Here is a 16,938-nt window from a genome sequence, read left to right on the forward strand (position 1 = left end):
TGTAAATTAACTTTTAATATTCCTATCGTTTTGAGCTTACTAAAACTAAATAATACTTAAATAATCAAAAACATATTTATATATATAAATTAAATATATTAAATATTAGTATTTTTAATATAATATATTTAATATATATTTAATATTTAAAATAAATGTTTAATAATTAATATTTTTCATATAATAATCAATACATTCCATAATAACCATATAATAAATACTATAGCTTTTTATTTTGTTATTATATATATTTCTTTTTACAAAAATCTGCTTAGAAAAAGTCAACGCTGGCCAGTTTTCTTCAGAGTGCAACATCTCTATATAAATTCTGTTTGTTTGTATATAAACACAAATGTTGGTCAATCTGAACAGAACATGAACAAAAACTTATTAAAATTAAAATGTTTATGCTGATTTTTCTTCTTTTATTGCACCAAATAAATGTCTCAGTGTGAACAGGCCTCGACACAAAGACTGTTCTTAAAGTAATAGTTCAACCAAAAAGCTCAATTCTGTCTGTCTCATTTGACTTTCTTCACTTGTTTGACTTACTTTCTTTGAACACAAAGACAGATATTCATTGCTGAATTGCTAAAATTGCTCAATTCCATGCAATGAAAGTGAATGGCCACCACATTTGCAAGATTTTAAAAGACTGACTTAAAGTCAGTCTGTTCCTTTTACAATTTTCCAAAAATCTAGAATATTAGCACCCAAGTTATATTTTTGAAGTTGTAATCCCTTTTGGAGTTTGACAGCCCCAGTTCCCCACCACGTTTCATTGTATGGAAAAGAACAGCAGGGATATTCTGCATAACTTCTCTCTATAAGAATTTTAATAAAATCTCATAGGCATGCTGTACCCTTAAATAGGAGCACAAGCGGTATTTACAGATTTAGCTTTGGGCTTTTTTGACTTAGACCATCACTCACATTTCCTTTAGAAAATGTAACGTAGTTCACTTCTGAAATCTCATTTCCCAAAGATTCTTCTAAACACTAAAAACTCAAATCTGTCTGGAGATCGAGGGAGTTTTCTTCAAAGACAAATTCTAAGCGCGAAAAACTTTTTAGGGTTCATTTAAAAGATAATAAATAATACAGAACTGCAAATCATACAATCTATTACACGCTCAGAGATGTGTTGAACAACTAGAAAGTTCACTGCTGGACATTATTCATATTCTAATTTACTGAATTTCACGTTTCTGACGGAGAAGAGCCAAGAAGTCTTGTTAGCTCCAGAAAACCTCAAAAGGGGGCGATTCACAGGCATTTCATAATTAGCGCCTCATGAATATCATTGGAATTCAAACAATCCATTTCATATGCAAAACGTTAAGAAACCGACGTAAAAAGCGCAGACGACGCTCGTACCAAATTGATGCCGGGGGCAAGAAATTCATATTTGTTCATCATTGCAAATTGAAAGGCTAGAATTTTTCCCTCGCTCTGCACCTCCGCAGTCTGACTCCGCGTACCTGATTCTGCCGAATGCGTCACTTTAAGAGTGCACCGCGTGTCAGCCTGCGCAACGCCTTCAGATGGCAAATGAGAGTTTATTGTCACTCATGGAAACGGAGGTGGTGAGCTGATGTACCCATTAAAGAGAAGAAACAGGGAAGAGGGAGGAAAAGTTTACGCACACTCGCACCGACTTAGACGCTCCGGCCCTTAAATAAATCATGGAGAAAAATTAAGCAGAAAGGGACCTGCCAACGATCACAATGATTAATTTCTATCTTTTGCAGGTGTGTCAGCTCTGAGCTGTGGAAAAGACAAATATCAGAGAGAAATCGACGCCAAATACCGCTCTGTCGTCTGTGCAAGTCTTGCTTTATTCCCTGCTGGGAATGCTACTGGTCGCACACTTGTTAAAATAAACTTTGCGTTTGGCAGAAAGTGGGTGGGAAGCGATATAGTGCTTTCTGAATTAATAAAGTGCTGCAAAGAAAGAAAAAAGAGAATGCGTAATTTTGTGGGTTTAATTGATGAAGGCTGTCTGAACGCAGCTGGGGCTTCCAGAGGAGATAAAAGAGGAGGTTTTGCACTGGGAGCAGAAAGGCTTGCGCAGAACCCGATGTACTTTACAGGGTGGAAATACACTTAAAAATATAAGCTATAGGGATGTGCTGCAAACTATGTACTTTAAAAATCGAACAACTCTGAGCAATAACTAATCAGAAGCCCTGTATCATTAGGATCCACAAGACCCACCAAGACACAGTGGTGTGTTCAGAAATAGCTACTGTGTACAACTGAATGAAACTAAATGCATTTTATATATATATATATATATATATATATATATATATATATATATATATATATATATATATATATATATATATATATATATATATATATAGCTGTGTTTGCAGGGAGGATGAATTTAAGATGGGGATTAAACATGACAACTCTCTCTATAAATTATTTCAGCCACTTTTAAAGCACTACGTCTTAAGCATTAGCGACATTTTATTATTTACATTCTATTATAATATTTAGCAATATTTTGAATACAATTTTATTTATTTTTATTTCATTTTGATTTTAGTTTAGGTTATAGCAATTTTGTTATGGGCTTTTGTCATTTTATTTATTTATTCGCTTGCTTATTTATTTATTTATTGAAAGGTTTAGTTTTAGTACTTCAAAGTTAAAATAAATTTCAGTTTGTTGCCAGCACAACATTTATGTTTCTTAACGTTTATGTACGTGTTTCATGGGACAATTTTAATTTTATTATATTTAATTTTTTAATAGCTTTTGTTACAACACTGGAAAATATAAATACAACAACATCAACAATAATAATAATTTTATTAATAATTTTAATACATTTTATTAGAGGGTCTTTATTTGACCCTCTAACTCTAGCACCTTCTATTTTTCTATTTCAATTTTATTTTCTATTCGACTTCACAAAATGATTAGGTTGTCAGATGTCCTAAATGAATTTATCCAAAGGAAGCATATAACATATAAACAACAAAATATGTCAATTAAAATGCTTTTATCTCTGCCATCATAAAATGAGGCCATTCTTGCCGTTTTAGACCATAAAATGCTGATTCTTTGGAGAGATTTGGATGTGCATTAAATGAATCGATGTAAATTCAGACTTACACATCACTATCAATTTCACAGAGTGCGGGTCATGTCAATTCAATTTCAGAACCACACATAAACCTGTCTACTAGTTAACAATCATATTCATATGAGATGAGAAGACTAAATCTCAGGACAGTACTTTAACACAACTATATTTTCTGCATGAAGCAAGCAGCACTAATAAGTAAATCTCCAGCACTTAGTGTATCCATGACATTATGAATATCAATGCATAAAAAATTAAACCCTAACAAAGTCAATTTTTCTGAATTATTCATTTAGCTCAGTTTCGCTGCTATTTTCTGTCAAAGGCCTAGACCTCTCTTAAACCTCTGAAGCCTTCCAGAGTACATTCTGCAAGTGTAATAGTATGAAAATAATACAGTTCATAAATAATGAAGCTTTAATAGATGCCTGTTACAGTATCGGAGCACGTGCTACTGTATCAGTTACAACATGATGACTGCGAGCAGAAGTAATTTAAGACTCACCTGTGGCTTGTGCAGGAGCATTTCATTGGTTTCACTAAATTAAAATTAGAAATGTTTCTATATATATATATATATATATATATATATATATATATATATATATATATATAACATTTATAATTTTTTTTTTGGTGTGTGTGTACTAGTTTAAAAGATTTGAGTCTCTGAAATGAATCAAAATCCCCATACCTAGTCTGTAAGCACCTATATAATTTTCAGTGTCTGTATGATCTTTGTTTTCTTTGTTGGGAAAAAGCAGCATGAATATTCTTCACAATATCTTCTTTTGTGCTCCACAGCAGAAAGTCAACAACAAGAGTGTGGATATATTGTATTCATGAATTCTGTCTATTAATTTGATCCCAAGCAGTCATGCAACTAAGCAAACCTAAGAAAACAAACATCAGTTATGCAAATCTTTATTTTGCCACCTTTTACCTACAAGCTCAAGATTGGTCCACACGCTCTGCTTAACAATTTCTAAATTATTTTGACAACAGGACAAGTCAGCAAAACGGAAAGTTTGCTTTGAATTTTTATGGATCTTATTAAATCGTCAGCAGGCCCTTAGGTAAGGAGATGACGGGGATGACAAAGAAAATATGAGAAAAAAAGGGGATTGTTTGGAAGCGAGGGAGGGTGAAGACTTGCATCACGAGCTACGGCCTGAAATGGGGAGTTTAAATTTCACGCTATGCATTTAATTTCAATAAGGCCTTTGGAAAGAGAATATACAATATGACAGCTGGAACCCAAGCGATAGAAGAACTTATCTGATGGAGACACGTGACTTGCTAGATTAATGGAACTATGACTACTACAGATAGTGTTGCACTTGACTCCAATTTATTACTGCTCTGATAAAAAGCCTAATGCATAAAAGTAGCCCAAAGGAACATGATATAGCGACTGCATGGTTTCAAATGTGTACATGCATTACTTGAGTAATGCATGGTTTAAAATCTTGTACATTGCTCCAGTTCAATCACAAAGTCTTGCCTTGAGCTTCAATGAAAGCTCTTTCAATTTTCAAACACAGAAGGCATTTTGTATGCTAATGAAGGAAACTAAAACAATACAAATGAGAAAAAAAAATGATCAGGAGGCACTGTGGCACAAAGATTTCTAGGTTTAGAAATCATACTTAAAGGAATAATTCACATCCCCAATTTAAATTTGATTAAATTAATTACCCCTCAGACCATCTAAAATGTATATGAGTTTATTTCTTCATCGGAACAGATTGGGAGAAATTTAGCATTACTTCAATGAACCTTTAAGCAGTGAATGGGTGCCGTCAGAATGAGAGTCCAAACAGCTGATAGAAACATCCCAATGCACAAGTAATCCACATATCTCCAGTCTATCAATAAATGCCTTGTGAAGTGAAAAGCTCCAATGTTTGTAAGACAAATCCATCATTAAAACGTTTTAAACTATTGCTTTCAGCTATATGAGTCCTCTATCTATAATGCTGCTTTCTCTGGAAAAGTAATCGCGTCTGAATCAGGAGAGAATTATGCACTTAAGATGGGTTAAATGCAGAGCACGAATCCTGAGTATGGGTCACCATATTTGGCTGTATGTCACTTCACTTCATATGCTGGTGGATTGTGGTTGATGTTGTGGGTTGATTTATAATAATAACTAACTTGATTGTTTATTGTTTTGGCTTATTTAAAGTCATCTTAAGGCCACCTTAGAACTTTGTTGAGGGCCTCTAGTGGGACCCTGGCTTCTAGTTAAGAACCATTGGTGTAAATTTCTTACACAGAACAACCAACTCGATCCTAACCAGTCAGGCTTCAGTATTGGCCAATCAACTCTGTGGATTCCAAATCATCAGTTCTTATTTTGCTTGATCTTTCTGCTGCTTTTGACATGGAAAATAATCAGATCCTCCTGTACACCCTCTCATCACTGGGCATCACAGGGATTCCACTTCGCTGGTTTGAATCATATCTCACTGGTAGTTCTTTCAGGGGGGCCTGGCGAGGGGATATATCCAAAGCACATCAACTGGTCACTGGGGTCCCTCAGGGATCAATTCTTGGACTCCTCCCCTTCTCCATATACACTACATCACTGGGTCCCATTATACAGGAACATGGCTTCTCCTACCATTGCTATGCTAATAACACACAGCTCTATCTCTCATTTCAAACAGATGATCCAATAGTAGCTGCACGGATCTCAGGCTGCCTGGCGGACATCTCGGCATGGATGAAAGAACATCACCTACAGCTCAACCTGGCAAAGACTGAGCTTCTTGTCTTCCCGGCCACTCCAAAAATATACAGCATGACTTCACTGTCCAATTAGGTTAATCAACAATTACCCCATCAAGTTCGGTCAGAAAGCTTGGTGTAATCTTTGATGAACAGCTGACTTTCAAAGACCTCATTGCAAAAATGGCTAGATCTTTGAGGCTTGCACTGCACATCATCAGAAAGATCAAGCCCTTTCTAACGGAGCATGCTGCACAATTTCTTGTCCAGGCCCTTGTCATTTCAAGGCTGGACTACTGCAATGCTCTTCTGGCTGGACTTCCATCATGCACAGTCAAAACTTTACAAATGATTCAGGATGCAGCAGCACGACTTGTCTTCAATGAACCCAAAAGAGCCCATGTTACACCTCTCTTTATCTCCCTGCACTGGCTGCCGTATATGGTTCGCATCAAGTGCAAGACACTGATGCTTGCATAAAGAGCAGCTTTAGGCTCAGCGCCCACCTACTTCCACTCACTCTTACAAATCAGACTTCGCCTTCAGAAGTCTGAGATCTGCTAGTGAGCGACGCCTCGTGGTGCCATCACAGAAAGGCTCAAAATCACTTTCCAGAACATTTTCGTTTACTGTTCCTGGCTGGTAGAATGATCCTCCCACCCCTATCCGGAATGCTGATTCCCTGATATTTTTCAAGCGACAGCTGAAAACTCACCTCTTTTCTTCACTATCTGACTTCATCTTAAAATATATATATTTCTGTCTAGCTTTTACTTATTAGTACAATGCTTGAAACCTGGTATGATGGGCACTTCCGGTGTCTATTTGCCCTTTTAAGCTGAATCGCTTGATTTGTTCACCAATTGTAAGTCGCTTTGGATAAAAGCATCTGCTAAATGAATAAATGTAACTGTAAATGTAAAATTATCTAAGAATCATGTAGTGCAGACTACGCCAATTACTTAGGTAGGGTTCTTTTACATTTAATTTCTGTGAATGTTTACTTGAACACCTGATACAGTACTGCTGCTAGATACCTGAACATCACTGTTGTTTACTTCATTTGCATCTTTGTTCTGTTGTTTTAATTGGAGCCAGTTCTTGTAATGTGATTCTTGAATTTTTATTTGATTACTGAACGTCTACTTGAGTAATTAAATGAGAATTTGTTTACTCGTTTTTTAATTACTTGGGCAATGCTAAAGGCTACGTTCCATTACTTTAATTTAATTTGTACATATTTACATTAATATAAAGTGTGAGTTTAATACTATACTAGTTTTTGCTGTGGTATTAAAAAAGAGACTCTGTTGACATATGAATGTTGTATGTTAGTATGTGTTTATGGTAACAAATAGTATAGTTTGCTTACCAACATAGAGTTGGGAAGATTGTTGAATTCCATAGGTTCAGTGAAGAAATCTGTGTTGTGGTCTAGTCTGCCATGACCTCCATACTGGATTTCATCCGAATCCAATTTGATCTTATATCTGGTGAAGAGTGTGGTTAAGGAACCCAAAGAGATACTGGAGACAAAAAGTACTGTATGGGAAGAAGACGATAAATAAGTCACATTACAGTAAACTATACTCTTTTCTTTCTTTACAGGATTGTGATGGAAAAGGATCAACTGAGGGCTCAAATAAACATATGGTTCCATCTATCCACCAAAATGCTTGAATATGATGCTCTTAAAGTTACTTTCTTTTATCATTTACCCATAACAAGCTCCGATCTTCATGGTTTCCACTGGATGTGAACTGGTTGTCCACTTTCTAGAGAGCTCGTCAGAATGCAGAGCTGCACTGCAAGTCAACAGCACTGATTGCTTTGAGCTCCACCGAGACAATGACACACATTTGTCCCATATAAACACACGCGCCAAAACCGATGAGCCACCACATCAACAATTCCAGGCAGAATTATTTATCCATTTCAAAATATTAATAATGTATTCCATCAAAAAATGTTTCAAACAACACAAAACGTGCACTCACACAATTCCACACTGTCTGTGCTATGCTGACTAAATTAAATATTAAAAAAAGTAATTGCCTAGACTCATGACCGGAATAAGAAATATCTTTGACAGAGAGCATAAAAGAATAATGAAGACACTTTTAGTGAAAACTGGAAATCTATTTCATGCTTTTGTGTTTTTAGTTTTAAGTTATATCCCCCCCCCCCCAAATGGAAAGATGCCTTGAAAATTTAAGTTGCTGAGGTCGATGAACATGTGGACTGCTTCACTGATTCCCATTATGAGTGCATTAATGCTGAAATTATCTATGCTAACTGACAGACAGCATGTCACAGATGATTTTTATAGAGCTAAAGTTAGAACGAACAATTATTTAAAGACAACAAAACAATTTAACTTCCATAAAGTGTCCTTTTTCCAAGTGAAACAATATTAAGTGGAAAATAATGTAGGATAAAACTGGTTCATTTTACTTTCCTTTGCTAACGAGTACAAGAAAGGCCATCACAAAATAAAGTCTGTAAAAGATTGCAGTTAAGTTACTGCAATTAATTAAAAATTGCATAGTTGTGCATAGTAAGATCAGGAACATTTATTAAGATAAATAGAATGAATAAAATAAATAGATCAGGGACATTTATTAAGATAAAGAGTAACATTTAAATTTTATGTCAATTTTATGTTTATGTATATATATAAATTAAAATTAAAAATTTAATTTCTGCATTTAGCAGACGCTTTTATCCGAAGCGACTTACAGTGCATTCAGGCTATCAATTTTTACCTATCATAAATTATGATAATTTATTATATAAATAATGTTAAAAAAAGATGTGATTCTCAAATGGGTAAGCATGGAAAATGACCAGCCATAGTTAAATCAATAGTTATTTAAAATAAGACGTAATTTTTAAAAAAGTAAATACTTTTTTAATAAAACGATATTATGCAGCAGGCAATGTAGTTAAATGTTATTTAACAATATTATAAAAACTTTTTTCATTATTATTTCTTTTCACATCGACAATTAATATTTATTATTTTTAATAATATGAATAATAATAATAATAATAATAATTGAATAATTATTTAAAGACAAAATAAAACAATTTTACTTCCATAAAATGTCCTTTATGGAAGAAGAAAAAAAAAAAAACTTTTACTTTTGGTACTGTTTGATCACCATACTAAAGGTCCTGAAGTAAAACCAGTTCAGAACCACTGCTACATATTGTACCATATGTGTCTACAAATCTACAGAAAGTAAAATATAAACTGTTTTAGTTATGTGACATGTAAAAAAAATAGCTGTGCCTTTTGCCATTTAATTGGCATGCAAATATACAGTTTCACCCTCAAAGTCAGAGTAAACAACTGTATTCCTGTGGCACAAGGAAGGAAAAGATGGAGAAGCTGGAGTCCCCAGTCTCTCCATCCCTGCTCTCTCTCTCTCTCTCTCTCTCTCTCTATTTCTGTTTACCTTGGCCTCTCAGGGGTTTAACCTGTTAAATGTCACACCGTCCCATATACGGGACACCTACGTTGACTATACTATATTACAATCAAATTTAATCTAATCTTGACAAACTATATATCGTTGGAAAGGTCTAAGACTCCCAAATATATATTTTACCAATATTTTTTGTTAAAAATTATGTAGGAAAAGTAATAGATGAATTTATGACAAGAGTGCACCCTCAGAAATCTACATTACAAAAGGAGCTTTGACCTTTGTTTAAAAAAAAGACTTCCTTGTTGCCTTTTTCTCTATCACTTTTTAGAAATCATCAGAAGTTATATATCACTTGAAAACATAAAATCTCAAAATTCATCCTTCAAAACCCATTTTAAAATCAGACATTGCATTACCATGTAAATGGTACATCAAAATCATGTTACAAAATGTTTTCAGTCATGAATTATAAAAATGTATGTTTGTATCATGCACATTCATGTCTGTCTTCAAAAAGGTGAGTGACAGTTAACAGGTTAAACAGTTGTGAGTTGCAACAAACATGCAGACAGGCTTCTAATTGGCTGCTTGAATAATCACCTCCTATCCCCGTGGGTTAGCGGTGGGTCTTCGTGTTATCCTCAAACGCTCTCTCACTCTTCCCCGGAGCTGGAGCACACTTGGCTTTTACTGCCAGCTTGCTGGCTTTGATAGCGATGATTAAAAAGAAGTGTTGCTTGGCGTATTGTTCCTGCTGAGGATGACGACAGATACCCCTCCCGACCTTACTCCCCCATACTCCTATTTGCATTGAATTATCTCACTGATAGAACAAACTTCCTTTGTTATGGATATTTCGGAGATGTTATCGGGAAGAGAGTGAGAAAAACAAAATGATCTGATGCCTACTTTTTTTCTCAGAGAGAATGAATGGGGGATTCATATTAGTTGCTTACTGTCAGGATTTATATAAAAATTAAAGCATGTAAGAGCTCCTTAAAGTGCAGGAAACACCTTGCAATTATGAATTAAGCACAGCCAATTGTGTTAATTTGCAATTCAAACATGCTAATAATAAACACTGGTTACGCAGTAAATCTTACACCTAAGAAATGTGCCTCTAGCTATATTTCTGCAAAACTGTCAAAATGTACCTATACACATAACTCCACCTAATTACCACAAGTGGCTGTAAAATGACTAAAACATTTATTCCTTTTCACACGTTACAATTGCTGTGCCAAATGGTTTATAAAGACTTACAGTATTCCATGTACAATACAAAAACTTTTACCAGTGCATGATCTGTAAACTAAAACATTTTGATGTTAGCATCCCAATCCATATAAGTTATCTGAAGTAAACTTGCTCGGTAGCTCACCCGGTACAGCACTGGGTTACACTTTATATTAATATGTCCTTGTTACAGTGCAATTATATATTTAAGTATTGAGTAATATTAATTAATTACATGCATTTACTATATGGTTTGGGTTAGGTTTACTTGCAAGTAATTATGCATAATTAAGTGCTATTATAATAATAAGTGCATGTAACCGGTAACAAGGATACCTTAAAAAAAAAAAAGTGTTACCCAGCACTGCACTCGCGATAACAAGCACTTAAGTACAAGTCCTGTGAAAGATGTGTTTTTATTAGTGCTGTCGAACGATTAATCGCATCAAAAATATGTTTTTATGATATGTCAGTATGTTTACTGTGTATATTTATTGTGTATATATAAATACACACACATACAGTATATATTTTGCAAATATTTACATGTATGCATGTGTGTATATATATATATATATATATACATCAGTATCAGTATATATCAGTATCAGTATATAAACATAATATTTTTCTTAAATATATACATGCATTTGTTTGTATGTATACATAATAAATATACACAGTATACACACATATATTATGTAATACAAAAACTTATTTTGGGTGATATTAATAACGATTTATCATTTGTCAGCACTAGTTTTTATGTTATGTTTGTTTTTGCTCACACTCTTGTGAAATGTACAGCTAATGATATATATATATATATATATATATATATATATATATATATTCTGTCATTAATTACTCACCTTCATGTCGTTCCAATCCTGTATAACCTTTGTTCATCCGATGGGTTTCTGAGCCTCCATAGACAGCAAGAGAACTGCCATGTTAAAGGCACAAAAAGGCAGTAAGGACACTGTTTAAAATAGTCCACGTGACATGAACCTGCGAGAATACTTTCTGTGTTTAAAGAAAATAAAAATAATGACTTCAGTCAACGATTTGCAGAGGAATGGAAAGGCATACATCGTGGAAGGATTGAACCACTGATTTCGCATGGACTATTTTAACAAAGTCCTTCCTACGTTTCTGTGCCTACACCTTAATAGTTTCTTTGCCGTCCATGAAGGGATAAGAAAACTCTTGGACTCATCAAAAATATCTTCATTCGTTTTCTGAAGAAGAACAGAGGTCTTAATGGTTTGGAACGACACAAGGGTGAGCAATTAATCACAGAATTTTCATTTTTGGGTGAACTAAAATAGAGGTCCCAAAAGAGGGTTTTTGCAACAAAGCCATAACTATTTGGGATTCCCAAAGCACCTTTCAGAGAGCAGTTCTTAAGAGAACCATTTTAATAATCTAAACACCTTTTTTCAACTATAGAACCTTTTGTGGTTCAATGGATGTTAAATGTTCTTTATTTACCCATCAAGGCCAATAAATAACTTTTTTTTATTTTTTTAAAGAGTTTAGTGTCTCCTAGGTCTAGAGCGTAGGTGTGGTTTGCTGGTTTTTGAGGGGTTTGGGCATTTCAAGACATCTTGGTCAGACAGGGAGTCCATCTTAAACCTGGTTTATGCTGGTCTTTTCCCCAGGCAAATGCCTGCCTTCCATTGCAAATGTATTTCCAATCTGTTCTGAAACCAGTAATGCTATTATTGATGTCAACATTTGATGTTGAGGCTCTAGAGGAAGAGCACCAGAAGCAAGATACAGGCAAGAAGTGCTGCGTTGCAGAATATCAGTTCTACCCCATGTGGATTCACATAAGCCCCTTTCACACTGCCATTCCGGCAAATACAGGGGTAAAGTGTTCCTGTAATTGTTCCCTGGTCGCTAGATTTTGCACTTTCACACTGCCAGTGATGACCCGGTATATGTGCGTGCTTTCACACACAACCCTTGAAGATCCCGTAACGACACGTGACATCAGCGCGTGACGTGTAATGTACGAGTCCACAACGCTTGGCACGTTATACTTTAACTGAAGCAAGCAAACGATCTCTGCGTCAGCGCGGAAAGTGAGGAACTAACTGATCTCTGCTTCATTACAGTTTGCACATATGTTTTCGTCGCGAATGTTGATCTTCCTTCAAAACAGCCAGTAAAAAAGTCGCGCGATAACGCGCGTCATCACTTCGATACGGAATTAGATCTGGCTTTTGTTCACACAGCGCTCGTTCCGGATCGATTACCGCAATGTTACTATGTCCCCGACCCGGGTTCGATTCGGTAATCAATTCCGGGACGTGGTTGCTTTCACACAGAAGGCGACCAGGCAATGTTACGGGAATATTGCGGGTCCGACGTGCAGTGTGAAAGGGGCTATAGACGGCACGTCTGTGATCCATAAAAAAAAAAAAAAAAAAAAAAAAATAAATAAATAAAAAAAAAACCTTCTTCAGGGAGATGGAGAGAGAAAGAGCATAAATAAGACTCAGGGATCCTTTACAAAGAGGAAGTCTACCTAAAGCATTCATGCATTGATCAGTACCACCCATTCCCATTAGACAAGCTTGAATGTCACCCAGGACCAAAGCATACGTGACAGCACAGCGAGCGTGAACGTGCAAGAAGAATACTAAAAGTATGTGTATGTGTGTAGATGAGTGTGAATACACAAGACCCAGAATGGCTAATTCAATGTTCCCTGGCAAGCATGCCAATGTAACAGCAGTGGCTCTCCAGCTGAAATTGGCAGTTGGAGGCTTTTAGCAATTATGTTTTTGTTAGCGCTTACAGATGCTTGTCTCGGAGGCCAGGCAGTGCTGGCGATGAAGCACTGTAATCAACCAAGCCTTGCTGAACAAAGGGGAGGGCCTGAGATCAAAGTCAATTTGCTCACAGGAGGAAAAAGAGCGGACGAGAGGTTGACGGGGCTAAGGACCGTTGGACTCTGAGGACCTGAAGAAAATGTGTGCATGATCGTGATTGGGAAGAGGTTCCTGAAATCGTGCCTCTCTCATGTTAATGGAAGGCTGTAATGGTGGACTATCCTTTGAGGGGCAAACGGGTCTTGGCACTGGAAACCACTTTTCAGAGCTGAAAACCACACCTTATAATAAAAAAAAAAAAAAAAAAAAAAAAGAATAATAACGAATAATTATGATGCCAAAAAATGCAAAAAAATGATGTATAATTGTTACTGGCCCACTTTATAGAAACAGACACTAGCATTGTAGGCTACAGTATCTCCACAACAAGGTGGCAGCAGCGAGAATAAAAATTACTCCTCCTTTCTTTGTGAACATTTGGGTGGCGTTATGCAAATCTTCCCACATTGTGACATAGATATGTGGGGGCGTGTTAGATCTAGACGTTTTAGGAGGAAGTGGTCGACTCTTAACTTTTATAAAGAATGTCTCTTTGCATTTGAGACTTTAGTCTTTGCAACGTTACAGATCTTCTTTATGCACCAAGAGCTTGTAACACTCCAACTAAAAAAAAATAATAATAAATTGAAATCGCATCATATGACCCCTTTAAGTGATGTTTATGTCCAATTATATTGACTTACTACCATACTAGCAGTTTTGGATTCAGTTAGATTTTCTTTTACAAGAAAATTCTGTGATCATTCACTCACTCCGAACTTCTATGAGTTTCTTTCTTCTATTGAACAGGAAAGAAGATATTTTGACGAATGTTGGTAACCAAACAGTTGATAGTAGCCATTGATCGATATATAACTCACTAACTCCGAATGGTAGTGTGTATGCAAGTAATAAATAAAGTAAATCCCAAAATTTGAATGGTTCTGAGTGAGATCAGAAACTGCTCAATGCAAATATAGCATTTACCTTTGATTTGCTCTTCAAGAAACAATATACATAACCATAAGATGCCAGTATGACCCACTGACAGTCCTTACAACACTTTCATCTTCAACAGCAGAAATCATTCCCATGAGATCCTGTGTTCTGCCTCACATGCCAATATGCATTTCCCTCCTTTATCACACTCATTACGCAATTTTTTTTTTGTTGTTGTATAAAGTCATCAAGCATCTTTGAGCTGTAAAGCCTGCTGCTGTTTCGCCCGAGGACAAGCCTGTTACAGATTCAAGGAGGAATGCTGATATGCTTGAATTATTTAGAATGGCGTTCAGGTAAATGCCCCTGACAGATAATAGGAGAATGATGACCTGACACAATCACAGACGCCTGTTGGCACGCAGCGTATCAGAGACACATCAGGCCTGACAGGATGTGCTTTCATGATGATACCCAACTGGGATTTACAATACTCCGTCTTCTGAATGGAGAGAAGCAGATGAAGAACGCGCCCATCGAGAGCAGAGAACCAAAAATTGAGAAGAAAAAAAAACAAAGCATCCAAGGTTTGAGCTCCTGTCAAAAGCTGATGTCGACAGAATTTTAATGGCTGATGTTTGTGGTGAAATGCTTAACTGGGGGAAACTTTGTCTTCTTTTTTTTTTGAAAAGAGAGAAAAAGTCTGAGGAACAAAACTGATGCTCTTCCTGCTGAAAGGACACGGGAGAGACTTTTTGAGGCAAAGTTCTTTGTCTCTGTCTCTAGAATCCAGATTCATGACCATGTCCGCCTCCTTGAAGCTTTTTTTGTTTTGGGTTTTACCTGTAGTAAAGTTTCAGTTTGCAGCTCCACTTGTTTACAGAAATATGGCTTTTGCAGCTGTCATCTGATGAGGCGGGAGCTCATGCCAAAGTGTATTTTAATGTGGATACAGTCAAAAAAAAAAAAAGAAAACTCATTTTGGCCCATTTTACACGTGATAATGAATATAAGTGTAAACAGGCTCAAAAGTGTTTTGTGCTCCAGTGTTTCAGGGACACATTTGGCCTCATCAATGCTGGAAACACAAATGCATCCTAACGTGTTTCATAAAAATAAATAAATAAATAAAAAAACCTACTCCTCTGTCATGCAAACTATGCGGCTTTAAAGGACGAAGAAAACAACAAAAAACACACAGATGTTCAGCTTGGATAAGTACATTAGCTTCTCAGGTTTGCCTAATATCACAAAGCAATGACAAAAATTAAGTGACAGAAAATGCAATGGGAGTTCGGATGGGATTATGAAACATTATGGTTGCGGTAAGATTACTATTGTCAAATCAAATTTTGATCAACAATTGAAATGATTCATGGTTGCGTGAAGAGACATAAAAAAAAGAAAGTTAACTATTTATAATAATCTAGAAAATATTATTAAATCTTTTTTTATTTAGCCTAATAAATATTAAAATAAATAAAAAATTACTGGAATTACCAATATAATTATTATTATCATTTTTTATATATATATATAAATTCCACTAAACATTTCAATTGTCATGTTTGCAGCATTTTTACATTTGTCAAATATAATATTAATTAAGAAGCAATATAGTGGCACATTTGCGGCCCGAATCAAAACTGTATAATAAGTTAATTGAACTATATATAAAAATAAGAGACACTATCACAAGGAGAATGATCTGAGATGTAAAATTATGGGTAAAGATCCGGGGACTTTTGTGTATAAAAGTACTACCAAATTTTAAATTGTCCATTGAAGCTCCCTGAACTCACTAAAAACACACAAGCCCATTTCACTCTCACACATCTAGAGATACAGCGGTTATTATGACTTTACCTGACCCATCTGATGAGTCTAACAGATGACTGTGAGATAACAGAGACAAATATGGATGCATACGCACAGATATATGTGTGTGAGATGGTTGGGATTTAATGAAAAAGCACTCTGGACTCGTTGGGTCAGACTTGTTTACCTCTTCTGACACAGAGTGGCACTTTCATCTGTCTTCTGCTCTAATTGGACGCTCGGCTTCGACTCTCATCTTTCAAGCACAGTTAGCTTACAGACACACACACAGTAACGCGTGTTTACCTCCCGCACTCAATAATGACAGGTATTTCTGCAGCTTCTCAGCTGTTTGCATCTGTAAGCAGGGTTCTCCTTTAGCCCTCTGCTGAAAACACTCCCTACAGCTTCAGAGCGACACAGACGCTGATAAACCTGTTGTACACAATCACACTCTACAGTGAGGATCATTCGCTCACCTGCATGCTGTTGCAACATTCAATTTTAGCCGCTTGTTACACAAAAGCTATTGTGCATCTTCAATAGACTTGCCATAAGTCATTCAGACCACTTTTAGGGCGTTTTCTTTCAGCCAGTATAATATTTAAAATAAATAATTCGTAATTGAGTTCCACTGAACATCATATGGGTTTGGAAAGACACGAGGGTTAGTGATATATAGATCGACAGAAGGAACAATAGATAGAAAGAACGACAGAATGACAGAAGAAAAAAAAACAACAACAAATAAATATTGAAATTATTAAAGCATTATTATTGTTATTATTTAAGGTTT

At 35.7% G+C, this 16,938-nt stretch overlaps 1 protein-coding gene across 1 annotated transcript in view; it reads right to left on the reverse strand.

Moving 5' to 3' along the window:
• LOC127972800 (1,4-alpha-glucan-branching enzyme) overlaps window positions 1-16,938 on the reverse strand; it is a 163,257-nt gene that overhangs the window by 6,144 nt on the left and 140,175 nt on the right. Inside the window, exon 15 of the mRNA XM_052576588.1 lies at window positions 7,206-7,323. Coding sequence (XP_052432548.1) covers window positions 7,206-7,323 — 118 coding nt within the window. The remainder of the gene's footprint in view (window positions 1-7,205; window positions 7,324-16,938) is intronic.

This window comes from Carassius gibelio, chromosome B15 (assembly GCF_023724105.1).
Source record: "Carassius gibelio isolate Cgi1373 ecotype wild population from Czech Republic chromosome B15, carGib1.2-hapl.c, whole genome shotgun sequence".
Classification (NCBI taxonomy): Eukaryota; Metazoa; Chordata; class Actinopteri; order Cypriniformes; family Cyprinidae; genus Carassius; species Carassius gibelio.